Genomic DNA, 27,566 nt, shown 5'->3' on the forward strand with positions numbered 1-27,566 from the left:
TATATATATTTTTTTTTTTAAATTTTTTTGTTTAATTTCATAACAACTTCGCGCATCACATAACCTTTCTTGTGTCCATTTACAATGTTTTTTTGTCGTTTCAACTGTTTCATCGTGTAATTCTTGTTTCTGTGCTGGAAACTAAATATCATACAAAAACAATAACAAAATCATATTAAACTCATTATAAATGTTAATCGACTTCGCCAACAACAAACACATAAAACTGTGGATAGGCACCGAACGTGACAAGGATGTAATAGAGTTAGTGTCGAATAAGACCTGCCACGCCTACCAGTGGCAGTGCGGCAACTACCAGTGTATAAACAAAGATTACCTGTGCGACGGGCACGCCGACTGCCCTGACGGATCTGACGAGGCACCCAGGCAATGCAGCAAAAATGGTAACAGACCAAACAAAAAAAAAAGAAAAAAACAAATAGAATAGTCAAAATTTCAAGCTGAATCAGAAAATTTTGAATGCCAACGGCCTTTGAACATTATATGTCTAAAAATTTATTAATTGTTTATGTTTAAGTCTATATTATATTTCGCCTTAATATGTTTTTATGTGAATTTATGTAAACAACTCAAAGTTTTGCCACCTACAAGCATTAATGAAAACCGTTCCACTTACAGCTGTGCCATCCAAACCATATTAACCAATAATACATATCATTTTGCATTTCTCTCTCTCTCTCTCTCTTTCCCTCTCTCTCGCTGCGTAATTGCATATACTCATGCATGTCGGCAAACATGCTTTCTCTCATATTGCCACGATTCATCAACTTCGCTTTCTACGCTCTTGATCGCTTCACACGACTGCAGTTGCTACGCGCCACACGCCGGAGGACTGCACTGCTGAGCAGTATTTTTGCGACGACGAATGCCATCCGGATTCTATACGTTGCAACAACATTAGAGAATGCACGGACGGCAGCGACGAGCTGAACTGTACACCATATCCGCCCACACGACCACGCCCATTGCCCACCTACCCATGCCCAATGCACACTTGTCCGAACGGCAAATGCTACTCGGAGAGTGAACGTTGCGATGGCTCACGCGACTGCGACGATGGCGCCGATGAAGCAAATTGTAAGTGCACACTGTTCCAGAGCGCTGCTGTTTAAGCTCGAGTGGTACATCTCACGATCACACTTGTATTTTTCTCGTATGCACAAAGTATAAACTAGTTTTTCTTCGTTTTCCGTAAAATTGCACACAAATTGGCTATGTGAAAATCAGCATTGAACTATCTATATGTAGGCAAATTAAGTCGAAGTGAGTTACGCTCTACTGATTTTTAACACGACTTCATTTGCCTCACAAAAGTCAAAATTCTTTTCATAGCGCGGCACATCACTGTCATATATTTATATTAACCACCATTAAACACTTTTGTGTGCGCAGCTTTTGTCATTAGAAGCACTTTGTAATAAGTTCTCTCATCATCCTTTTCATAAGAACTCTTATATTTAAGGTTATGTAACTATGCATATGCTTTGTGCGAGGCAGCAGTTTTTAGAAAGATTTTCCTGTCCGATATCAATTACTTGCGATTATTTTACGAAGCTTTGCTAAAAAGTCTTGGGAAGCTTTTCTAGACTCTATGTAAGCGTTGCTCAGCTTGTGAAGCCTTTCTAGACTCTGATGTTGTCGCACAATATTTACTTATGCTTCTTTCTTGCAACAACACGCAACAACATGCAAATATTTTCAATCTATCTATTCACCTCTTTTATAAAAAACAACAAAAAAAAAAACATTTATTCAATCCTTTGTAAGGCACCACCTGCAAGGAGAATGAGTTTCTCTGCTTTGATCGTCAGTACTGCATAAATGAGACGCAACGTTGCGACGGATACTACGATTGCAAAGATTTCTCCGACGAGCAAAATTGCATTGGTTAATACAAGCTTTACTTTCGAATTATTTTGCTTGCATTTTTTAAATATTTTTAGATAAATTTCCACTGATGTATACCCTATTCGTTGCAGTTTATTATTATTAAAGTTATAATTAAGCATTTTAATTATGTTTTTTATGTCTAAGCTAGCATAGCATAATTTATTTCAGTGCAACTTATTTTTAACTCTCTCATATAACTTAGGTCTAAGCGCATGCAATTGTATAATACATATGTTCCCCCTTAAAAGCTTTTATCCACAGAAACCGTTCTAGCGCATGCTAAGCCGTTAGCCGTAAACACGTTGTATATAGTATATTATTTATTTGAAGAATTTTAATTATGTTACCCCTGTTACGTAGCAACTCTCTTACAGCAAACCCAGTATATATCCGTTTTCCCGCCTCACAAACTACCTACAACGCAAACTAATTTCTTTCTTTTTCACTTCACTCTCGGCCAGGTTGCGCTGCCAATCAGTTCCGTTGTCGCAATGGTGACTGTGTTTCCAGCAACGCTCAGTGCAATGGTTATCAGGACTGCCGCGACGGTTCGGACGAGGAGGACTGCTCTGAGCCCGCCTACGTTGTGCCCTGTACCGGTTCGCAGTTCCGCTGCAATAATGGACAGTGCATAAATGCGGCGGCGCGCTGTGATGGCTACACCGATTGCGCGGACAGCTCCGATGAGATTTCGTGCAGTGAGTACACTTTATGCTTTTCTATGTATTTCCACATGTTTTATCACTTTCTTCATTCATGTACATAATACATTTTCAAATACTTTACATATTTACACATAATGTCATGTCACATATATTCATCTATCGACAACTACATACATACCCAAACACATACATACGTAATCGCTTCGTGTTTGCATACACAAACTGGTGTACAGAATATCTGCGCGAACCGCAACTGGAGTACGAAGGATCTAACAAGGCGTGCGGACCGCTCATGTTTCGTTGTGAGAACGGTCCGTGCATACGTAACGCCTTACGCTGTAACGGCGTGATCGATTGTCCACTCGATATTAGCGATGAGCTGGACTGCAACCCGAGTTCAAATGAGATTGAGCGTAAGTTTTGTGTTAAACAGTAATTTAGGGTGCCGGGCGTTTAAAGGCGCATAATGTATGGTAGAAGGATAAGCTAAGAAAACATTAACAATGGCAAGGCAATATAACGGCGGTGTAAACATACCGTGAAATTGAAGCCTCTATACTATTAGTTTTGATTGGACCACACGAACCCGTATAATAACATTAGAAACTCACAAAAAGCGTGTATTTCTAAGGGCCATATTAAGTAGAAGATTTCAAAATATCCCCGCAATAATATGCCCAGGCCAAATATTCGTTGAAATCACATCTAATATATAATCTCTACAAATTCTCCGAGAATAAATAACTTAAAAAAAAAAATAAGTTGAAGTTTGATTCGAAAAGACTTTTTCGACTAACCAATATAACCAACACTAAGATTTTAAAAAATTAACGATCAGCTAAAGTAAAAGGAGTTAACAAGAGATAGCTGTGGACACGAATGCTAGCACAGAACAGCGCATCCTAAACAAAGTCATGTCGGCACCCAGTCACGACCTCTCATTTACAAACCCAATACTTTTTGCACACACTTTATATTCTGTACTAAACTCATACACCATCACATAATGGTTCAATACGAAATTTATTCTTATTTATGAAGTATACGACTAACTCAAGCATTGTTTTTCCACAGAAGCTGTAGATTTCCCGGCCTCAAATCCAGAATTGAACTTGAAGACATACCCCGAGAGCCAGATTATCAAAGAAAGTGAGTATTCGGCCAATTTTTCATGCCAACGAAATAACTTGTTTAACTTTCTTATAAAAGATACCTTTATAATGTCGAAGTGTCGTTAGCGCGAAGGCTGCTTAAACGTCAAAAGTGACTTTGAGTGAGCGCATCTTCCCGCTCTCGACTACCTCGATGCAATAACCATATTGCGTGTACTTAGCTTTCGAATAATTCTTGCTTTTTATACTATATTCCGCTTTTATTCCCCGAATTCGAAATTAAAATCTGTAAATGAAAAAATATATATATTGCAATGAAACACAGGATATATTAAGGAGGGTAAGTCAGCTTTATTTTAATGCTTAATTGAGTACTTCTGCTGTATGAGACCCCGTCCAAGTGGCCACCGCACGAAATGGCAACCAAATGCAAATGCACTCTTGTATTCGACTTGTAAATACAATGATACACACTCACTTAAGTTTACATATATTATATTATAAATCTGTAAATGCCTACCCCCTACCACTTGCAACGTTCTCCATGAATTTGACTTTGTATAACTAGCCAAAAAAGTGCCCGCATTGTACCATATAAAACACAGTCGCACCGAATGATAGACACCCACACCACGAACTCTACTATCAAATCGTTTATACTAACATCATTCCATATTTAACACCCTGTTAAGGTCGCGAGGTTATCTTCCGTTGTCGTGACGAAGGTTCGCTGCGCGCACGCGTCAAATGGACACGCCCTGGTGGCCGTCCCCTACCGATTGGCGCACGAGACAATGGCGATGGTCGTCTGGAAATCCCTAATATCCGCGTAAGTGTCCAAATAAATTACACAACTGTTAACTTCTCGTTGTCCTCGTATTAACCGCTAATTTTTCTTTAGGTTGAAGACTCCGGCCCATATATCTGCGAAGCTGCAGGCTACCCCCGTCATGTCTCTGGACAACAAGTGACCGTACATCTTACAGTGGAGAAATGTAAGTAACTGGTTCTATAAACGTTTAAGTAAGCTTAGAAACCCAATCCAAATGTCATTCATCAACGTCCGGACGCAGCGTGGAATGATAACAAATACCACATATCCTCGCCCAAAATAAGATACGGCACAGTGCCGCATATTGGTGCAGAATTTTTCGGTCTAGGTACATTTTTTTGCAATGTTTGTATATCGTTTTCCCTAAACAAACCCCTCTTTTTATCTGCTTACGGTTTTATTTTTTAAATAAACTCTCAAATATCTAAATACTGGACTTCACGTTCCAAAAATGCGCCGGTAAACATAACTCCACACACGTAAACTAGTATTTTATGGAAATTTTATCTAACATTGTCTTCCTAACTTGATCCACAGTGAACCCCGACAACGAACGTCCACCCACAGCTTGTCGCGCCTACCAGGCCACCTGCCGTGACAACCAATGTATCGATAAGTCACAAATTTGCGACGGTACTCCACACTGTGCGGACGGTTCCGATGAGGAGAGCTGCAGTCACGGTCTTAAATGCCAGCCCAATCAGTTTATGTGCCGCAACTCGCGCTGTATTGACCGCATCTGGCGCTGCGACGGCGAGGACGACTGCTTCGATAATTCAGATGAGGACAGTTGCGATCCCGAGCCAAGTGGTGCACCATGTCGCTACGACGAATTCCAATGTCGCAGCGGTCATTGCATTCCCAAAAACTTCCAGTGTGACGACACAAATGACTGTTTGGATGGTAGCGATGAAATCGGCTGCAGTAAGTCCATTTGAATTTATAAGCACTTGTACTTTATTATGACATTTTTCTCTACAACTTTCAGTGGGTCCTGCCGCAATCCGTCCACCGCCTCCAAATGTTCGTTTGGAATCAGGCGAGGCCTTAAATATTACCTGTGTGGGCACCGGCGTACCAGTGCCACTTATCGTTTGGCGCTTGAACTGGGGTCACGTCCCTGACAAATGTGTCACGAAGAATTATGGTGGCACAGCTACATTGTACTGCCCCAATATGGCATCACAAGACCAAGGCGCGTACTCGTGCGAAATTCTCAACCCGAAAGGCCGCGTTTTCGTTACACCTGATACACAAGTAACAGTCAATCCTCCGACAACCGCAGATGTCTGTCCAGCCGGCTTTTTCAATATGCTCGCCCGCCGGCCCGATGAATGTATCGACTGCTTCTGTTTTGGCATATCTAAGACTTGCAAGAGTGCAAATCTTTTCAATTTTGCCATTCAACCATCAATTTCTTCACACAAGGTCAAGAATGTAGAACTGAATCCGTATGGTGATATTATCATCAATGATGCACCAGTTCCCAATATCCTCAGTCGTCATCATGGTATACAGTTCCGCGTATCCGATGTGGGATATAACAGTCGTGAACAGCCTTACTTGGCTTTGCCTAACGAGTATATGGGCAACCAGTTGAAATCTTATGGTGGCTATCTGCGCTATGAGGTCAATTATATGGGCAATGGACGTTCCAACAATGCACCTGATGTTATAATCACTGGCAACGGTGTTACGCTCACTCAACGCGTGCGCAATCAACCAGAGCCGAATGTGAAGAACAAGATTTCTGTACAATTCAGTTCTGGTAATTGGTACAAGACTGATGGACGTCGTGCAACACGTGGAGAGGTCATGATGGTACTTGCTAATGTGGACAACATTCTCATCCGTTTGAGCTACATTGATGCTACAGAACGTGAGGTTGAACTTACAAACATTGTTATGGACTCTGCTAGTCTTGATGATCAAGGCTTAGGCTCAGCTTCATTGGTCGAGAAATGCGTCTGTCCACCTGGCTACATTGGTGACTCTTGCGAGACGTGTGCTCCTGGTTATGTGCGTGAGAAATATGGTCCTTGGTTGGGTCGCTGCGTACCTTTCGTACCAGAGCCTTGCCAACCGGGTACCTATGGCGATCCCGCTCGCGGCATACCATGTCGCTCTTGCCCATGTCCACAAACCGGTTCTAGCAATTTTGCCAGCGGTTGTCAATTGAGTCCCGATGGCGACGTAACTTGCAACTGTCACGAGGGTTATACTGGTCGACGCTGTGAGATCTGCGCTGCTGGTTATCAAGGCAATCCACTAATTCCTGGCGGCAGTTGTCATCCAATTCCAGAGAGCACATGCAACGCTGAGGGCACTTACTATCCGCATCCCAACGGTACATGCGAATGCAAGCCGCTAGTTGTCGGTCCACGTTGTGACACCTGTGCTCCCGAATCCTTCCATTTGAACAGCTTCACATACACCGGTTGCATTGAATGCTTCTGCAGCGGTCTGACAAAGCAATGTTCCAGCAGCAGCTGGTACCGTGATCAGATATCTTCAAGCTTTGGACGTTCAGGCGCGCCTCATGGTTTCGAGTTGATTCGAGACTACAAAGCCGCACAACCATCTAAAGTCAATTTCCAACAATATAATAGCGCTCTGACATTCAACCAACAGTTGTCCCCCGATCCACTGTATTGGAGTCTACCTGCACCATTCCTTGGTGACAAGATTACCGCCTATGGTGGCAAACTATCGTATAACCTCAGCTATAACCCATTGCCAGGTGGACTTATGTCCCGCAACACAGCACCCGATGTTGTCATCAGCGTAAGTAAAAATTAAATACAACTCCGCTATAAAACCAAATAACGTATTTTATTCTGTTTAGGGTGAAGATATAACGATTATTCACTACCGTAAAGCTGGTGTGAACCCCAGCCAACCCAGCTCGTACTCCGTACCGATCATTGAAAGCGCCTGGCAACGTCCGGATGGTCAAGTGGTCAATCGTGAACACTTGTTGATGGCACTTTCGAAAATTGATGCGATCTATATCAAGGCCACCTACACCACCAGCACCAAAGACGGCCAACTGACGCAAGTTTCATTGGATATCGCTACACAGAATAATATCGGAACACCACGTGCCTACGAAGTGGAAGAATGTCGCTGCCCAGTTGGCTATATTGGACTGTCTTGTGAGCGTTGTGCGCCTGGTTATAAACGCCTCAGCGAGGGAGGTCTTTACTTAGGAGTTTGCATCCCGTGCGAATGTAATGGCCACTCAGACCAATGCGACGCTGAGACCGGCACATGTATCGTAAGTTACCAACTCTACATACACACAAGAAATATACATACATGTAATAAATGCTTCTTTTTTTCATCTTAGAACTGCGAACACAATACCGGTGGTGAATTCTGCGATCGCTGTGCTCCAGGTTACGTTGGCAATGCTTCCGGTGGTACACCAAGCGACTGCTCGCCCGATTATGATGAACCCTACCCACCACCGGCTCCGGGCAATCAAACAATTGAATGTGCCTACTGTAACCGCGATGGTACTGCCTCCTGCAGTGGCAACTATTGCGCCTGCAAGCCCAATGCAGTTGGGCCATATTGTAGTGAGTGTCGACCGGGCACTTATGGCCTATCCGAGCGCAATCCCGATGGCTGTGAGGAGTGCTATTGTTCTGGCAAGAGCACAAAGTGCAGCTCTGCTGTATTATACCGCCAACTTATACCTGTCGATTTCATCCTCTCCAAACCGCTGCTTACAGACGAAGAAGGAAGCATAGTTGATGAAGAGAATCTAAGCTTTGACATACCTACAAACATGTTCACCTACAACTACAATTCGTATACACAAAAGTACTGGAGCATACGCGGCTCAGTATTAGGCAACCAGCTGTACTCATATGGTGGACATCTATCGTATAGGCTGGATGTAGACAGTTACGGCAACAGTGTACCTGGCAGTGATGTTATACTCATTGGTAATGGCATGAAATTGGTCTGGTCTAGACCACGTGAGGAGCAAGATAATAGTGAATACCGTGTACGCTTACACGAAGACGAAAATTGGCAACGGAAAGAATTCGGCCGCTCTGTAAATGCCGGTCGTTTGGACTTCATGAGCGTACTATCCAACTTGGAACACATTCTTATACGCGCCACACCCAAGATACCAACCACACGCACAAGCATACGCGATGTAATACTCGAGTCGGCCGTCGAGCATCGTACACCCGATGCTCAACAAGCCATCGAAGTGGAAGTCTGCACCTGCCCAGCTGGCTACTCGGGCACCTCCTGCGAGAAGTGCGAACCACTGCACTACAAAGACAACTATGGCAGCTGCGTCGCCTGCCCTTGCCGCGAAGACACCACCGACTCCTGCTATCTGCAAGACAGCGAAGTGACCTGCAGATGCAAGCCCGGCTACTCCGGTCAGCAATGTCAGATAGATGGTAAGTGAAGAGTACCTAGAAAGAGTTAAACAGCAACAGCTTGTATAAAGTACTCAAATATCGCGAGCATTGATCAATGATAATACAAACCAATATTTAACCCAAACTCAGCTGTGCCTCAGAGCAGATGCACCAACTGCGCACACAGGTCCACTTACAAACGATCATTTAAACAAACGTTGATTGGTACATATCCGAACTAAGCATATGCCTATACCTCTATATAAACATATACATATATATTGCATGAGGGTGTGTTTAGTACACACACTTGCAATTTTAACGAATTGAAGCATGCGTTCAGTACATTTTAAGCAAAATATTCTTCCTTTTCTCCATACCTATGCAAAATGTAAAGCTAAAAGCAACAAAACCGATAGCAATGATAAGTCAACGCTCATTGATAAACCGGACACTTTAGTGATCGAGCCCAAATCGTGCTGTAGTGACTATCAGGTGGACCTCATGCCCAACGAGACATTCGCAAGCAATGAAACTCTGCAATTATACAAGGGTAACCGAAAAGTAGGGAACGTGACGAGATTGCGTAGCGACTGCAATCGGCGAGGTTCGCACAACCATTTTACATACAAACGTTTGCTCTTAGAAATATATTGGTAGCGCCTTTGGCTCTTGACTTTCATGTTTGGCAAAGCAATAGTACATCACTACCTTAATAAAAATAGTGTTTTCGGGTTAGTTCCTACTGTGTTGAAAACGATTTTGCCATTTCTACTACTTCTACTATACAAACCCGTAGGCATGAAGGATGGTCCATATAGTGTGCGCTTTTCGGTAAGATTCGTATAAATTTATCAATTTTACCGTGATTCCGCGGAGAAAAGAAATGCTTCGGAAGGCATTACAAATACAAACGATCGCATAAATTATATTTTCTAAAAAGCATTGTAATATCGCAACTGGATAACACATAAACCGCTCGTTGGCAGTTTGGTACGATTTTGAATATTTCGCTTAACGGTGGAAATAAAAGTTAACGGTTTGGTCAAAATTAAAGTCATCCGCGGGCAACGAACGGCTGAGTAAGACTTTTTTGCGCCAAGTTTATTAATCGTTTTGGATTCCACGGAGCCGTGACTTCGACAATCCGTTCAAGAATTAGGGAGGTATTGAGCGGAAACGTAATTAATAGACCTGCGGCGCTTCGTAAAAGATGATCATTTTTACCAGCAATTTTTTGAACTCTTGAAAGAACACACAAAGTGGGCCAGCCTGTACATGCGCGCATACATACGTAAATGCAGTACTTACAATACAAGTATTTGGTATTTTATGTCTATAAATGTTTCCTCCTACTGTTAGACTCGATTTTTGCAATGGACGACCAAGTATCGTGTAGTAGTAGTCGGTATCAGATCTTAAACACTTCATATGTGGATGATTAAATTAGTGGCGTGTTTTTGGTAGCTTTGAAAATAACTTACCATGTATACGTACAAAAAATCTAATAGCATATTAGACTCGCCTTAGTACGTGTTCTATGTGTTCTATGAATTTCAAGCGGTCATTTAGGTCGAAAGCAGTTCTACCCCGTTATAAGATCCAAGTGTTCGTAGGCAAAAGAACAAATAGTCATCATAATACCCGTTCCCAGCTAATCCAGTAGTGACTTTATAACTCTTAACTGTACAACAAAGCTTCTACTAGCAACCCAAGCCAACCCGCGTTGAAAACCCACACTAAGCATAAGTATTAACCACTACTGAGCAGCTACTTATCCATATACTCATACACACACACACACCAATGTACTTCGATACGCTTAACTTGTAACGAGATACACGTAAAGACTTTCCCACTGTTCGAGCTTTAGAATTTCTTTAAAATAGCTACTTTGTTTAACCGTAGAACGCTTACAATGTTTTTTACATAGCGGTATGTTGGGGCAACAAGAACCGAAAGCAGATTGCTGGCAACCAAAATTGTTGCTGGCGATTTTCATTTAGTCTCTTGCTGGAAACCAACAAGCCAACAACAATAAATGTCACTAATATTTATGTTCCAGTGGGTCGGTGAGCTCGTCGTCAGACTTACTCGCCTGCGCCTACTTAATTATATATGTTTCAAGTAGTTCCATATTCTGTTTTTATACAAAATGAATGTTAACCTTAAACTTGCTCCACGCTACAGATGGCTACGCTCGACCGGAACCGCCGAGGCCAGTGCCCCAACCGCCGCCAGATTACCAAACACAGATTACCGTCTCGATTGCACCGCCTGAAATCACCATCATACCGATCGGTGGCTCACTAACTTTGAGCTGCACCGGTCGTATGGCTTGGAATGGCGTAAGTATCCACCCATATTTTGCTTAATTCCACTGAAGTGCGTTAACACATTGGCTTTGATTTCACAGGTTCCCGTGTTCGTGTCATGGTCCAAGCTGGGCGATCGTCTGCCGATCGGCGCCGAAGAAGATGGCGGCATTTTGCGCTTATACAATTTAGAAATACACGACTCCGGTGTGTATGTCTGCCGTGCGGTGAATAACGAGACGAACCGCGTTTTCGAAGACCGAATTTCCATAACCATAACGGGTAAGTGCCAGCGCTAAGCAGCGTTAGTTTTGTTATTCGCTACTCACTGCCATTTCAAGTGTATATTTATATTTCAAAATTTTCGTAAAATTCTTGCAAAAACAAAATGGTTGCAGCCTATGCCAGTGAAATGTTGGCTCGTTACGGTAATACAATTGTTTACGACCTCAACACCTCTTAACATGCATATATTCAAAAAATCATACCTCTTGCCCAACTCACCTTATGTTCTTTTTTATACAATTTCTAATATGTCGGCACAATGTAGAGCAATCACAACGCACGCCATCACAGATCGTCAACCTGCCGCAAGTGGTCACATTCGAAGAATACCAACGCAATGAAATCTACTGCGAAGTGAGTGGTCATCCAACACCAACAGTCACGTGGACCCGTGTCGAAGGCCAAATGTCTCTGGAAGCACGCACAGAAGATACCCGTCTCATCTTTGAAGCACCACGCAAATCTGACGAAGGCCGCTACCGCTGTCGGGCCTCCAACGAGAACGGCATTGATGAGAAGTATACACAGGTTTATGTGCGTGTTGCACCACCTGTAGCACCCCCACCGCCACGCGAACTTATTTACATCGACCCGCCATCATACACCGGCGAATCGGGACAGCCAGTACGACTCACCTGCCAACCGACTACCTCTATCTCGCTCATCTATGAGTGGAACAAAGATGGTTATCCACTGTATCGTCAACGTAATGTTATCATCAACGGAAACACCATTGAAATACGCGACTCCTCGCCACGTGATTCCGGTCTCTACACTTGCATCGGCATTGATTTGCGCGGTCGACGCAATTACACAAATGACGCACAGGTATTGATAGAAGACAGTGGCTACCCAGCACCGCGACCGGGACCCTATCCAGGACCCCTGCCGGGCACGTAAGTGTTATAGAAATACGTCGATAGGTTTCCTTGTAATAGTGTGATCTTGCTCATATTACAGTATCGAGCCGGTTGTAAAACGCTTGCCCGAACAGAACCGCATCATACAAGGACAAGATTTCTCTATCACCTGCGAGGCCACAGGTTCGCCCTACCCCAGCATCAAATGGACCAAGGTAATGTCAAAATTTGACCACATAGCAAACCTGAGCGCTGAAATCTATGCTCTTTATAGGTTCATGAGGCACTTGCTGATAATGTACAACAAACCGGCAACGTTCTGCGCATCATCAATGCGCGTCCTGAGAACCGCGGCATGTACTTGTGTATTGCCGAGAATATTGCAGGCTCTGATGAATCAAACACTATTATCGACGTTGAACGTAAGTAAAGCAAAGCCCATGAATCACGAATTAGGCATAGTTTGAACTCGAAACCGACCACTGTAAATCATTCTTAACACTCCACCACACTTCACAACCAAAGACAAAATGCGTTATTCAATAAGTAAAAATTATTCGTGGCTGGCAAGCGGAATCTTGTAAACTAATTTGATTTATTCTTCTACATAATTTCTCTCTTTCTCTTCTCCTCCCGTTTGTTTTAATTGTCGCAATCCGATTTAAAATGTTTGTGATTCCACATTTTTTTTCCTATTGAATTTTTTTTATCCAAAATGCAAGTTTACAAGAAAGGAGTCGGTAATAAGAACGTCCCAAATCACTTGCTCCTTATATTAATATGTACAACAACAATGATTTGCTTGATTGCAGCACGTGAAAGCCCAACCGTAGACGTACACCCGCCCGGTCCCCAATCAGTTACTGTGGGCACTGAGGCTATGCTTTACTGCAGTGGAACTGGTATTCCCGATCCTAGTGTACAGTGGCGTCGCGTTGACGGCAAACCCTTGTCGCCGCGCTGCCAGGAAATCAGCCCCGGCTACATAATGTATGGCACCCGTACTATATAGGCTCAGTACCAGAAATTAATGTTTTTTTTTTCATATTTGCAATAGGATCCGTGAAATTCAATTGGAAGACTCCGGCGATTACGAATGTATTGCACAGAACGATGTGGGACGTGCGACAGTGGTGCAAAAGGTGACCGTTATGTCGCCACCCGTAATCACACTTGAGCCGAATGACGAATACTTGAGCTTAACTGAAGGTGATGAACTCAAGGTGATCTGCACGGCTACTGGTGTACCCAGCCCCATAGTACAGTGGGTGGATGATACCACAGAATTCAACCGCGGTTTGCCACCCACACACAACCAAGCCTTCTTGGAGAAGTACCGTGTAGATCGCAACGACGCCAAGACATACAAGTGTATAGCAAGCAACGAAGCTGGCACTGCTGATAGCTCTGTGTCAGTAGAAGTACGACCACGCCGCGGCGATGTGCCACGTAAGTACACTTCAGGCGTCTTAAATGCAACTTTTACGGTGGGCAAGGCATAATCGCTTCCTTTCTCTTGTTTGCTTTCTATTTTCATAGACGATGGCGATGTGATACGTAATCCTTACCCAATTTACCCACGCCCGCCACAGTATGACCCACCACAGAATGTGTATCGCGCCAACAAAGGTGAAGCCGTAAGGCTAACTTGTGACCTCGGTAAATTTAATAGCGCCGCCAGTTTTGTACTCGTGCTGTAAATAACGATGATTTTATAATATTGTAGGTCCTGAGTTGATGACAAGTTGGAAACGAGAGGATGGCCGTCCACTGCCACCAAACTCGTACTTGGAACAAAGAAGCTTGATCATTACAGCAGTGGAGGAGCAAAACAGCGGCAAATATATCTGCAATGCGATAGACAATCGCGGTACCATTGTATCCTTCGTTATTGCTGAGCTGGTCTTAGTGCCTATTCCCCAGATCACATTCCACCCTAACATACCAATTGTGGTAACTGTTAATGACAACATCGACGTTTACTGCGAAGTAACTGGCGAACAGCCCATCGAAGTGTCCTGGCACACCGACCACAATCGGCCCTTGACAGAGTAAGTGCGAACATTGATATTCTTGCTATAACCGTATTGTGACGTCACCGGGCAACCTAGTTGGTACTAATGCGGTTTTTATTGCTATGCTTTGCTAACAATGCCCTTGGCGTTTCCTATTTCCTACTCGCAGCACTGCACGCATCGAAGGACAGTACTTGCGCTTCAACGGTATTACGCCAGCTGACGCCGGTCGCTACTACTGCTCGGCTTCCAACCGCTACGGCAACACCACGAAAATGGCCGAGGTCACCGTTAACCGCCGCGGTCCCTACCTACCATCGCCACGTGCGCAGACTTACAACATACGCGAGGGTGACGACGTAACACTGGATTGTGATGTGCAGTCCGTTCGCGAAACGTTACGCGGCGAAATCAGAGTAAGTGCAAACGAAAGCTCTTGCAATTACTACTCCAATTTCTCAAAAACTAACTACTTTACTAACTACACACTTTTTTCCGTTGCTCACTCGCAGTACGAATGGCACCGCGAAGACGGTCGACCACTGCCACGCAACGCTTTGGTGCGCGATCAGCGACTCTATCTGCGCGGTGTACAAAAGCCGGACGAAGGCCGCTACGTTTGCGAGTCCTATTCGACAGGCGGCAGTCGCTCAGCACCGTCGTTTGTAGATCTGATTATCAAGCGTGAGTATAATCCCTATTTTCCTGATACCATTGGAAGGGCCAAAGAAAGAACACGACGATACAAGGCTAGACGAGCTTAATAATTACAAGAAATCAAATTTATATGTTAAAAAAAAAATACACAATACAAAAACAAACTTACGAGGAACATATGAATATCACATTTGCGAAGCATAAGTGAAAAAATATGAAAAAAATGAACAAAGTTAGACATATATTTTTATAAAACAAAAAATAAGAAAAAAAAACATACGTGACTTGCTAACACACTTTTGATGCAAATTACTTTTTTATATATATTTTACAATTAATATCGAAGTTAAAATCAATGAAAACATTTGAATGCTTTGGAGCATGTTCAAGACGAAATTCGCAATGTGAGCTAAATTTCCACCACTGATTTTTCTTAATTAGCTGTTTGAGCCCCATTTATTGACACCCCCGTGTTTACTCATGTTAAATACCTACTTATTTAGTGGTTTCAACAGTTAGTCCACCAACTACTCACACAACCTAAAACAACAACCCTGAAATTTTCCTAGTTCTAACTTTTTGCTAACTAGTTTGTATAAATATTAAACGAAAAAAAATATGTAAATGCCGTACGAAACTAAAATCCATTTTGTAAATAGTATTAACAGCTAAACTGAATTTCAAAATTACCCGTACAACAGAAAGAACAACTCACAACCTTTGTATATATTTTATATTTTGTATAAATAGTGTAGTTTTTGTAAATTTAACTGTTATTTATCTGGTGGTGGTAAAAACAAACAATCATGCGCAGTCTCACACCTCAGACACAAACCCTAGCAAAACAGCCGAAACATGCACCACCCAGCTCACGCAATGTTCAGCGAATTTTCATTGCAAGCAGAAACTAAATAGAAATGTTTCGAAATCGAAAACAAAAAGAAAAAGCCAAAAATGAAATTGAAACATTTTAGTTATTTAATTTTACCAAATTATTACCTTATTGTTATTATTGTAAAAATGAGTAATTTACGCAAAATATTGCATGCCAAATATTATGAATAACTACCCGAAACTGCCCATGCATCCACATGGATCACACACAACCCTAAACTTAGAACTTGAAATCCTCAATCCCCACCCTCGAATCCATGACTGTTATTTTTCTAATCCCAAGTATCCCAGAAGTCCCAAAAATTATTTGTAAGCTCGATTTTGTTTAACTGCCCTCAATTGCAATTTTTATTGTCAACCCTTTCTCTCTGTCTCTCTGTTTTAATAATCGTAATCGTAATCGTAAACGTAATCATAATAATCTTAATGTCAAATGCAACAACTACAACAACTGGCTGCCATTGAATATATTTTGATAATTAAGTGGAAAAAGAATGAAAAGAATATGAATAAATACACAGAATTTATTAACAATTTCACCTCGAATGAATTATTAATTTCTTCTATGCAAAGTTTTGTCTCAACAAGTATTTTGTTAGCCTTTCGTTGCGCTAGCTTTGTGCCATGCGTCGTGTAATTTGCCAAACGTTGCTGAGTGGCTTTCGGAAATGCGTAACATACTTTTGAGCGCGCCGGTTTTGAAAACCGTTCAGCAGCACAATGCTTTGGCATTTGCACATGCGTGACACTGTTTCTTTGTTTATTATTTGCCAATGCTTTTTTAGTACGAAAACAGTTTTTAAGTTACTTTTTTGTTATGCGAGTTTTCAACACTTCCTTTTAGTATAGTGTGTTTTATGTCCACGCGCCTCACCTACGTAATTGATTTTAGTGCTGCCAAATTTACGGGCATTTGTACGACAAATTTTGGTTATGGATCTTTCAAAATTATCACTTTTCAGTTTCCCCTCATCTTCGGTGTATTCTTTGTGCTGTTTTCTCTAACGCGTCACACGCACCCCACTTCCGCGACACTTGCTGAGCGGCGTGCTACCACACGCTCCATTCATTCTACACGCATAAATAGTTTCCTACATCTTGTAACTCGCTTTTTCGCTTTACTTTGCATTATTTTTCAACTTACCTACCACACAGACGCCACACACACGCACACACTTTTGTATTTGAGTATTCGAATGAAATAATTATAATTGTGCAACGGGTTTTAAAGTGATTTATACAACTTTAACCGATTAAAGACATTTGCATTTAAGAAAAGCTAACAAGAAGCTTTTAGTGTCATTAGTGAAAGCTCCATCGCACAAAAGCACTTGTTTTACGATAACATAAAATGATAAATCACAATATAAGACGATTTTTTGTATGTTAATGTTAATGTAAGACTTTCAAATTTAAATTCTGAATCTGTTTCATGAGCTTTCATGTTTTAAATTAATAAAAGCTAAATTCTCTGTCTCGAAACAAGCATATTTTACTCGCTCTACTACAATTTTTTCTGAAAGAAAATCTATAAATTATTTGAACTTTGAGCTACTTTTAAAACATTAGTTACATTTGTCATAATAAATCCGATAAATTTGAGCTTTCGACACTCTTTAACGCTTGCGAACCCAAACTCATACCATGACAGCTTTTCTTTACATTTCCGCATCACATAACTCATTTTCTCCACCGCGTCTTTTAACTTTATGTTTATGTACAAATCATATTATAGAACTGTTAATTGTTGAGTGTTATATAACATTATGTGTTACATCGAAACAAGCCTACATACGCATAAATATTTTGTTGTAAAAGTTAAGCATCATTAGCTCTATGTATTTATGTATGTTTACAGACCATATGTAGCGTAATTTATGTTGTAAACTATAAGGTTAAATATTATAATGTCTTTCTGTAAGAAAACCGCAGTGAAAAACTCAAGCATCCCGTCATATTGGTAGTTGTACGCAACACGCGTGTAAACATACACATGTATTTAACTGTATAAGTAGTCACCAGTTGTCGGTCACCATTCCCAATTGTATTGTAATTTAAAAAGGTGTATTCTATCGAGTGAAAGCTTTCACCAAAAGCTCAATTTAAGTTGCTTGCCACGTCCGCTGTAAGCTTTTTTAGTTTTAGCGGCCGTTTTAATCAACTCAATTTGAGCTTTTCGTGAAAGCTCAGCGAAAAGCTGTTTATAGTAAAATGAAAGCATTATTTGCATACGTTCGCTGTAAACCAATACCGATTTGTAATGCCTACAATACACATATACACAAACACGAATACGTCCATTTTTTATTCACGCACACAACTGTAGTTGCAAGCACACAATTTCACATCCACGTGCACAAATTTAATTATGTGTTAGTGTGGTAATGTGTGAGAACTCTCAACGGAAGCGGATACCAGCAACCAGCACACTGTGCTAACCGTTATCGTAAAAAATGTACACACTTCACTAGTAATTTATGTAACTGCCATCACGTACACTCGCTCTCTCTCTCACTTTCTCTTCTCTATCTATACGTATTTGTATGCCTATCTACCGCTATACTATATGTTCACTCTTAAAGTAACGGTTTAGTAAATCTTTGTATTTTTGTATTCCCTTATCTCCTGTACATGTTGTAGGCTTAGTAGATTCTCAATAAGTCAAATCAGTTTGTTAATTGGAAAGAATAAAAGAATTAAATTAAAGTGATTTTTATATTTTTTTAACTTTTTTATAAATTTTGCTGATTTTCACAAAACGTACAAAATTAGAAACACGAAATATTTTTCTTTGTTTATTAAATGCTGCTTCTTTTTATTTCTCTCTTTATCTTTCTTTCTCTCTCTTCAACTTACTCTCTGCTACACTTCAAAAATGTTGCAAACTTTTTTGCCAAATGAAAATGTAAAAAAATAAACAAAAATGTGTACAACATGAAAAACTACAACAACGAAATCAATTTGTGCCATTCGCAAAACCAAAAACAACATACAACGTCTCATTTTCACATACACACACACACACACACGCAAACACATAAACACCAACTCGACAAACTCTCATCGTTCACCACATCGCAACACAAACGACTTCATAAACCAAAAACAAAAACAAATGTCATCAAAACAAATATCATCCGAATGCAAAAATCGCCACGAACTCATAAACGATAACGATAACAAAACCGCGTTTGATCGCCAACGGAACCTTTGGGAAAACCCCGAACGGTGCTCGCGCACACATACGATACGCACGACGCCTCACACTCGCGCTTGCATATATCGCATGGCGTTCACAGGAGGTTACAGCATAAGTGAGGTCCCTTGCGTCGTATTATATTTCTGTGCAGGTGTGTGGAACAATAATTTAAATCCTAAAATTTACTTAGTTAGAAACCATATTGGCTAGTGGCTGTGCTCGTGTTTACCGAATAGTACTCGTAGTTATAATAGCAAATGCAAAAACAAAAGCAAAAAAGAGAACAATACTCAAAGTTTATTGTGAGTCACTGTCTAGTTTGGCAAATGTATGGTATTACTAATTTAGATCAATACGTAGTTAGTGAAATAAAAAAATTGTAGTTGTTGTCCAAATATATAAACAAACGAGCATAAAATTGTATATAATATGCCACGAAGTGTGAACAAAACGATGCATACAGCCCTGCCATTCCAATGTAATATAAATTCCTCTTTGGATTTGTGTTTTCTGTAGCTAGAATTTTTAGAATTTTTATGCGAGTCCCGACATTATTTAAATATTCAACTCAAGCATTCCTTCTTTTGTAAAAACAAAAACATTCGCCAGGAATTTAAAGGATCTCTAACGAAAAAATTAATATTTACTGGTTTTGTGTAACTCGCGTTCGGCTTAAAAACCGATCAACGAAATAATTAATACATGCGATTTGACTAAACTCAAACGAAATTTAGGCTGAGCGCATAGTGGAGAGTGATTGGAAACACGTCGACTATGGCTTTGTACTTACCTCCTTCCACCACTTGTGGTCGTCGCTTCAGTGCTCGCTCCACTCTGCGCCCAGCCTTGGAACACTTATTATTGAAAAAAATGCTCTAAGCATTAACATTAGCATTTACTATTAGATTTACTGTAAGCACTGGGGGTGAAGGCGTCCGTAAGCGGCGTGTCTTTTTTGATATTTAAAATTTAAAATGCCACTATACCCGCTTAGCGGCGCGCTCACTGCTCCACTCAGAAGCCAGTAGTTTGTATGTGTGTATATGTAGCTGTAGTGTAGTGTAGTGTATATTTATTGAACGCGTAGTGTCTTTGTTTAAATTTAGTACGTTCATTTGAATTCATTTTCGGCATCCGACAGATATACTAGCCTAATGAAACTATTTTATTTTCATATTTTTTCACCTCTACCCACATATATATCGCGTACTCACCTGCCCCTCATGGCGCATCATCGACTGACTCTCTGACCAATCTTTTCACACTACTCGCGCGATGCGCCTCATTTTCGCCCTCCACGTTGCCTTTTTGGTTGTTGAATGCAAACGCACTGACTATTTATCACGCGCATTTCACATATACCACACTTCACTCACGCGCTAAGATTTCAAAGCACCCAAAGCGCTCATCTCCAAGCCGCCCACGCGCCTCTCCTACGCTTGCCAACCGAACGACTTCAAGTGTGTCTCGCACCCGCATACCTGCATCAAGGCGGCGATGGTATGTGACGGCATACACGATTGCACAGATCATTCGGACGAATTCAACTGCACGCCGCCACAGCCGCCTACCACATTGGTGACGGCACAATCGCTGACGACGCCAACAGCAACACCGCTGCCAGCGCCAATGAGTGCACCACCTACGCACAAGTCGCCGCAGAAGGCAACGCAGAAACCCACGCAGAAGCCGAGCTACAAGCGCTGGAAAAAGCGGCACAGCAGCCACAGCAGCCACAAGGAGCGCCGCAATAATCACACGCACTCACACAAGCGTAAGCAGCGGCTGCGCCTGAAAAAACGACGCCATCTGCTGCCGACGACCGTTTTCCGCCCACCACTTGGTTTGTTTTGAATTTTCTGTCCTGTTTGTTTGGTTTTTATTTTGTTGCGCACCTTGTTTTGGATTTGAACTCTGTATTTCTTTCGTACATGGAACAGGCGCACACAAACACCCGCCTTTTAAGTTTGAAACCCTATCTCTGTTTTGTATTCACTTTGAAGTTAAGTTGTAGGACACAAAATCAACACAAACGAGCACACTGTACGCATGTGTAGAAACCGTTGTAGTCATTAACGGTAAAATTGTGGTTTAAACGTACACAAAACGGTATCTTTAAACACCGCAGGCAAAAGTAGAATTCACCCACTGCAGCAACGTATTTGAAGCTTTACTGTTTAACTGTTGTGCTGCAAGTAAGCTTAGAGCGCGCCCAAAGTAAATGTACACTTAATACATAGTACGCAACAACAATGCAAACACGCAAAGGCGCCTAAAAGCGGACTTGTATAATTAGTGTAAGCTTATCTCTTGGTACAGTAATTGGTGGCGAAGAACGCGTAAAAATAAAGCACTTAAAGTACGCTGAAAAACTCCGCTTGTGAAGTCGTATACGATCTACAACCGAAACACGCATAAGCGTCTAAAAGCATACTAACCAATAATTGCAAATTCAAAACTCTAGCCTTGAGTGACCTGCTGGTGAAGGATACATAAAAATAAAGTCACTCGAAACTGTTCCCGATACATATTCTTCCAATTCGGCTGGCAGAAGACATGCTCATTTCATATATGGACCGAATACCCTTTAAAAATATTTCGGGCCAGCAAAATTATTTTCAATACCCACTTCAATCTACTAACATTGCACTCGCCTGTCGCCATTCAACCGCACATGCTGCTCAAAGCTAACGCGCAAGCCGACGCGTTGTAATTATTTTGAATTCCTCGCTGCATAACGAATTATACCTGTCCGCGTTTTAATATGCATATGTAAATCGTATGCCCTTAGCCTTAACTTGTATAAATAGTGTAGGTTTTTTTCAGCAATACCAACCCGTTGTAAGTACAAAAGAGGCAAGCTAGAGCGCCTGGGTTGCACAGACAACAGATAACAGTGAATTTCGGAAAAGAATATACTATTATTTTTGCGCATGTTTGCATCGAAGCGCTGCCCATGCGTTCTGCTTGCAAGAATTATGCCGTTAAAGGCCTTACACTCAGCCACAGGGTAGCTGTATGTATGCATTTATGAATTGCAGTAGCACTAGTGTATGTACATATATATGTATGTATTAGTGTACTTATAAATTTATGAAACATAGTAGAGCTGATAAGTATACCGTTATATATAGTTAGCAAGTATTATAGTGTTTGCTCAAATGTATGTATGTATGTATGTATGTAGGTAGTTTGTGTATATGTAAATACCTGTAACTACACCACCGACAAAGTTTTCACACACACTCATGCATGACATCACTTTATAGCGACTTTCAATTGCCTACATTGATCAAGTACACATACACATGCATGCACACATTGCCATTTAGCGACACCAAACCATATACTTACATCTGTAGGCTTGCATGCTGTTCTATCTGGCTTTCTAACGTCATCATTACTAAAAGTATGGAAATCCTTGAAACTGAAAACAAAAAAAATCCGTACCAAAATTTTGTGATTAAAATGCACTAACCGGTTTTTCGAAATTTATTTACCTTCTTTCGTTTACAAAATCTTTTTATTTTTCAATTTGTGAAATCGGCATTTGTATGGTTTTTGAGTTGATTTATTTTTGAATTTTGTTTTCTTGCTTTTGTCCGATCTTTTTTTATTGTCTGTTACATTTGGCATTGGTAGTAGTTAATTCCCTCCAACAGTTCCCGGTAATTTTTCCCAATTCCACAATTACAAAGACACACCACTCGCCTTGTCTAGTCTCATTTGTAAACTTAGTACTTTGTATTACTTTGTTAGCTTAAAAAATGTTGAATTTATGTTGTGAACAAATTGATTTTTCCAAATTTTGCTAATCGTTGTATTTTCTCTACTTCTCCTCCCACAATCCACGACCAACCATTACCACCGCCTAAATATTTCCTACCTCACCCTCTATCAAAAACTCCCATCCTACTTCCAAAACAACCACCACCACCACCATGACCACCAAACGCTTGTCGATTAATCGCCTCGACTTCTGTTTGTCATCCATGTCGTTGCTACTTTGTGTGTTCGTTCAAAATGCAAAATCGAAAACAACTCAAAAATACGCGAAAATGCGCAAATACCGAAATTGGCCAACAACTTTGCAAATTATCGTCATCAAAATGTTATCGATAACACATCGTCAATCGCCTTACTCGTAACACGTCACACGTCACACGTCCATCGCCAAACATATCGACTTGTAACTCATTTTGTAACTTAAAATCTCAAATGTCAACTAATTGCAAACAAAAACAAATCAAACCAAAAACAAAACTCATCATAAAAACCAAAAACGCTATTCATCAAATATAAAATCAATGTGCGTGTATGTGTCTGCGTGCTGCACTTGGTATGGCCTGTGAATTGACGTTGCCACCCGCCAATGCATTCGTTTGAATGAATATTCGGTATGCTGGTTGGTCAATATTTCGATTTCGATCTCGATCATTTTCACTGTCGATAAATGCGCATGCATAAATCGATAAATTATCTGCAAAATGCAATATGCAATATGCGCACGCACACAATAACAATAGCAGCGGCAGTGCCAACAATTCGTTTGCCCGCAATACCACAAGCATTACCGGAGCTCTCCACCCCACCTCCACTACAGCAGACCTTCCCACGTGACCGCAGTCTGAAGCTAGATCAACAGTCGTCGCAATTACGCATCGGTGAGTCGACGGAGGTCGAGTGTTATTCCTCGGACAGCAGTTACACGGATGTCATATGGGAACGTGCCGATGGCTCGCCACTACCACTAAACATACAGGTTAGTTGTCAATTGTCTTCTCTCCTTCTTATTCTCAACCTCACTTTGTGCTGGGGATTTTAGCAAATCGGTAATCGGCTCGTCATCTCGCATGTCTCCGCTTCCGACGCTGGTGACTACCGCTGCAAGTGCAAGACAGACGAGGGCGAGCTGTACACCACCAGCTACACGCTCGGTATCGAGGAGTGGCCGCACGAATGGAAACGTCCGAAGTTGGTTCATGCCAATGTCGGCTCATCTGCCCAGCTGAACTGTGATGCGGAAGTGCCGGGCAGTTACCGTTGGTCACGTCAATACGGTCAAATGCAAGGTGATCGCGATCTGTACAACGTGAGTATTGGCTTTCACAGTCAATTATCGTCATACTTACCATATATGATTGTTCCATTTCTAATTCCAGGAGCGCCTGGAGTTACAAGATGTGCAGGCAAATGATGCCGGCACCTACATTTGCACATCAAGCACTCCAGATGGACAGTCCGTGGATTATCCCGTCATATTAGTAGTCACCGGGGCGATTCCGCGTTTCCATCAGGAACCCGTCAGCTATATGTCTTTCCCCACATTGCCCGAGTCATACATCAAATTCAACTTTGACATTACATTCCGCCCCGAGCAGCCCAACGGTCTGTTGCTCTTCAACGGCCAGAAGCGTGGTAGCGGCGACTACATTTCACTGTTGCTGAAGGATCGCTATCCTGAATTCCGTTTTGACTTCGACGGCAAACCGATGGTCATACGCTCCGAGCGTCCAGTTTCACTCAATGAGTGGCACACAGTGCGCGTGAATCGTTTCCGTCGTGATGGCTACATACAGGTTGACGATCAGCATCCAGTCGCTTTCCCCACACTTGCGCAAATCTCGCCATTAGATCTCATCGAAGATTTGTACATCGGCGGAGTGCCTAACTGGGACATGCTGCCACATGATGCAGTCGATCAGCAAGCTGGCTTCGTGGGCTGCATCAGTCGCCTTACTCTTCAAGGAACTATCGTTGAGTTGATGAAGGAAGCGAAATTGAAGGAGGGTATTACTGCCTGCCGTCCATGCCAACAGAATCCTTGCGAAAATGGCGGAATCTGCCTTGAGAGTCAAACAGAAGTGGCGTACACCTGCATCTGTCAACAGGGCTGGACCGGACATAACTGTGGCGTCGAGGGCACACAATGCACCCCAGGTATTTGTGGCAGGGGACGTTGTGAAAATACCGAAACCGGCATGGAATGCCTCTGTCCGCTGAACAAGACTGGTGACCGTTGCCAGTATATTGAACACTTGAATGAGAACAGCTTGGCGTTCAAGCTTAACAGCTATGCTGCATATCCGTAAGTTACACTGAGTTGCCTTCAAAACTTTTATTTTATTGTACAATGACTTACAGGACACCACGCGCCTCCAAATTGAATGTGAAATTGAAGGTGAGACCTAATTCATTACATGATGCAGTCTTGCTCTACGCCGCCGAATCTAAACTCCCCAGCGGCGACTTCATTGCTGTACTGCTACGCGACAAACACGTGGAGCTGATTATCAACACCGGCGCGCGTCTAAATCCAGTACTGGTGCGATCTCAAAATCCGTTACCAGTTAACAAATGGACCGAAATCGAGATATCTCGTCGCTTCGGGGAAGGCATCCTACGTGTTGGCAACGAACCAGAGCAACGAGCCAAGGCAACGAAGTTGGCGCGCATGCTGTACATAAAAACACCCCTGTACGTGGGCGGCTATGATCACGAAAACGTCAAACTAAACCGAGACGTAAACATTACGCAAGGCTTTGATGGCTGCATCTCAGGCGTAAGTGTCCATAACAATTTGTAGAATGTTCCTAAATTATATATTTACTGCATCATAGTTGTTCGAGGGTCAACGACAAATCCACCTGATTGCCGATGTTATCGATGCCGCCAACATCCAGAACTGTGGCGAAATCAACGAGATCGATCAAAATGAGTCCTTCGACAACTTCGAGCAGGATGCCACTAAACTCCAGCCAGCGAAGGGCACAGAGAGCAAAGCACCAAGTGAGAAAGTTGACCAGCTAGTAGATGCCTGCGCCAGCGACCCGTGCGAAAACGGCGGCAGCTGCAGTGTGCACGACACCGAAGCCGTTTGTTCATGTCCAGTTGGTTTTGCCGGCATGCACTGTGAAGAACGTGAGTCGTAGAGCCCTCAACTCAATTGTTATGCTAATACTAACCGCATTTCTCTCTAATGATCTAGACATAAGTCTGGTATATGACGCCAACTTCCATGGCAACGGTTATTTGGAGATCAACCGCGATCAGTTCAACTCGGACGTCGAACAAAAATACTCATTCGCAGCGATGGTATTCTCCACAACCGATCCCAATGGCCTGCTGCTCTGGTGGGGCCAAAAGAAGGATGAGGAATATACCGGACAAGATTTCATGGCGTTAGCCATAGTTGATGGCACCGTTGAATTCTCGTTCCGCCTCAACGGCGAGGAAACGGTCATTCGCAATCCAGACAAGCGCATCGACGATGGCGGCCGCCACATTGTTTTGATTAAGCGCACGGACAACACTGCCGTACTCGAGTTGGATCACCTGTTGGATGCGGGCGAAACACGTCCGACCGGCAAAGATCAAATGAACCTACCGGGACATGTGTTCATTGGTAAGTGCAACAACAAGAAATCATATATGCGCATGTTTACTGATATTACAATGTACTCGTGTCATTTTGCAGGTGGCACGCCGGATGTAGCCAAATTCACTGGCGGCCGCTACACCAAGAACTTCAACGGCTGCGTGCGCGTCGTGGAAGGCGAAGCGCGAGGCATCATACAATTAGGCACTGCGGCCATTAGCGGCCAAAATGTGGATACGTGTTCACAGTAAGTTAAAACCACGATCTACTTATTACCTAGTTAAAAAGTAATTTAGAAGCGTAAGCGCCTCTTACTATATGCATAGTCATATGTTTTAAGATAAGTGATTTGTATTCCCTCAACGCATGCTGCTCCCTCATGCCTGGAATTGCAGCAGTTGGAATCCGTCTAGTTTGGTTTACCACGAAATCGACTTCATAGACGCGCGTTTTGATCCATCGCTCTTCGATGAGTTCGACCAACCGCCACCGGTGCACATACTGTACCCGCGCCCCACCAATAATCCATACTACCGCAACAGCGCACCGAACGCCTACTCCCAAACAAACAGTCTGCACTTGGAGTGCATCGTGCAGTGGAACGTCGTTTCGTTGCTCTGCTGCTGCTTGCCGCTAACTATGACTATCACTCTGCTGGCCTATGTACACTCGTGTGCGCAAAATGTGCTGTCGCGCGGCAGTTTGCAAGCGCAGCGGTCGTACACACTTGGGAGTGGCTTGAAATAACGCCTTGAGCATGGTTGGTGGCATCTGGAAACACTCGCTTATGCCTATGCGCGACTACTCGTGTAACAGTAACGAAATGGCGGCAGTGATGAGCTTGCATCGATTTAGATCTTTAAGAAAGCATTTATAATGTTAGATAAGAGTTAAATTCAATGTGGTTTATATGTGCGTTTCTGTGGCTAGCCGAGACTAAATGCTAAATATAAAGGTCTGTGGGAAATTTGTGCCTAAATAGCGAATAGAGCGGGCGGCTCGTATATTTAGTTCGAGGCCTTGAGTTGATCAAAACTCTATGTGCATGCATACAT

At 42.3% G+C, this 27,566-nt stretch overlaps 1 protein-coding gene across 14 annotated transcripts in view; it reads left to right on the plus strand.

Annotated features, from left to right (window-relative positions):
- Positions 1-27,566, plus strand: part of LOC108975652 (basement membrane-specific heparan sulfate proteoglycan core protein) — a 146,287-nt gene that overhangs the window by 115,148 nt on the left and 3,573 nt on the right. For 8 of the 14 annotated variants that reach the window (XM_018944307.1, XM_018944308.1, XM_018944310.1 and 5 more), the window contains 30 exons: positions 237-404; positions 829-1,098; positions 2,373-2,609; positions 3,651-3,725; positions 4,381-4,517; positions 4,590-4,683; positions 5,058-5,444; positions 5,509-7,304; positions 7,366-7,797; positions 7,870-8,947; positions 11,099-11,256; positions 11,325-11,505; positions 11,774-12,404; positions 12,469-12,583; positions 12,643-12,790; positions 13,181-13,358; positions 13,426-13,817; positions 13,908-14,027; positions 14,095-14,419; positions 14,553-14,799; positions 14,896-15,067; positions 19,234-19,284; positions 20,518-20,976; positions 23,660-23,895; positions 23,959-24,225; positions 24,296-25,221; positions 25,278-25,695; positions 25,754-26,054; positions 26,122-26,538; positions 26,611-26,758. In XM_018944307.1, the coding sequence (XP_018799852.1) occupies positions 237-404; positions 829-1,098; positions 2,373-2,609; positions 3,651-3,725; positions 4,381-4,517; positions 4,590-4,683; positions 5,058-5,444; positions 5,509-7,304; positions 7,366-7,797; positions 7,870-8,947; positions 11,099-11,256; positions 11,325-11,505; positions 11,774-12,404; positions 12,469-12,583; positions 12,643-12,790; positions 13,181-13,358; positions 13,426-13,817; positions 13,908-14,027; positions 14,095-14,419; positions 14,553-14,799; positions 14,896-15,067; positions 19,234-19,284; positions 20,518-20,976; positions 23,660-23,895; positions 23,959-24,225; positions 24,296-25,221; positions 25,278-25,695; positions 25,754-26,054; positions 26,122-26,538; positions 26,611-26,758 (10,564 nt within the window). Of the gene's footprint in view, positions 1-236; positions 405-828; positions 1,099-2,372; positions 2,610-3,650; positions 3,726-4,380; positions 4,518-4,589; positions 4,684-5,057; positions 5,445-5,508; positions 7,305-7,365; positions 7,798-7,869; positions 8,952-9,327; positions 9,516-11,098; positions 11,257-11,324; positions 11,506-11,773; positions 12,405-12,468; positions 12,584-12,642; positions 12,791-13,180; positions 13,359-13,425; positions 13,818-13,907; positions 14,028-14,094; positions 14,420-14,552; positions 14,800-14,895; positions 15,068-19,233; positions 19,285-20,517; positions 20,977-23,659; positions 23,896-23,958; positions 24,226-24,295; positions 25,222-25,277; positions 25,696-25,753; positions 26,055-26,121; positions 26,539-26,610; positions 26,759-27,566 lie in introns of all 14 variants that reach the window. The other 6 variants (XM_018944309.1, XM_018944312.1, XM_018944319.1 and 3 more) reach the window with 3 other exon arrangements.

The sequence above is a fragment of the Bactrocera latifrons genome, unplaced genomic scaffold, assembly GCF_001853355.1.
Source record: "Bactrocera latifrons isolate USDA-ARS-PBARC rearing strain unplaced genomic scaffold, ASM185335v1 scaffold_68, whole genome shotgun sequence".
Classification (NCBI taxonomy): Eukaryota; Metazoa; Arthropoda; class Insecta; order Diptera; family Tephritidae; genus Bactrocera; species Bactrocera latifrons.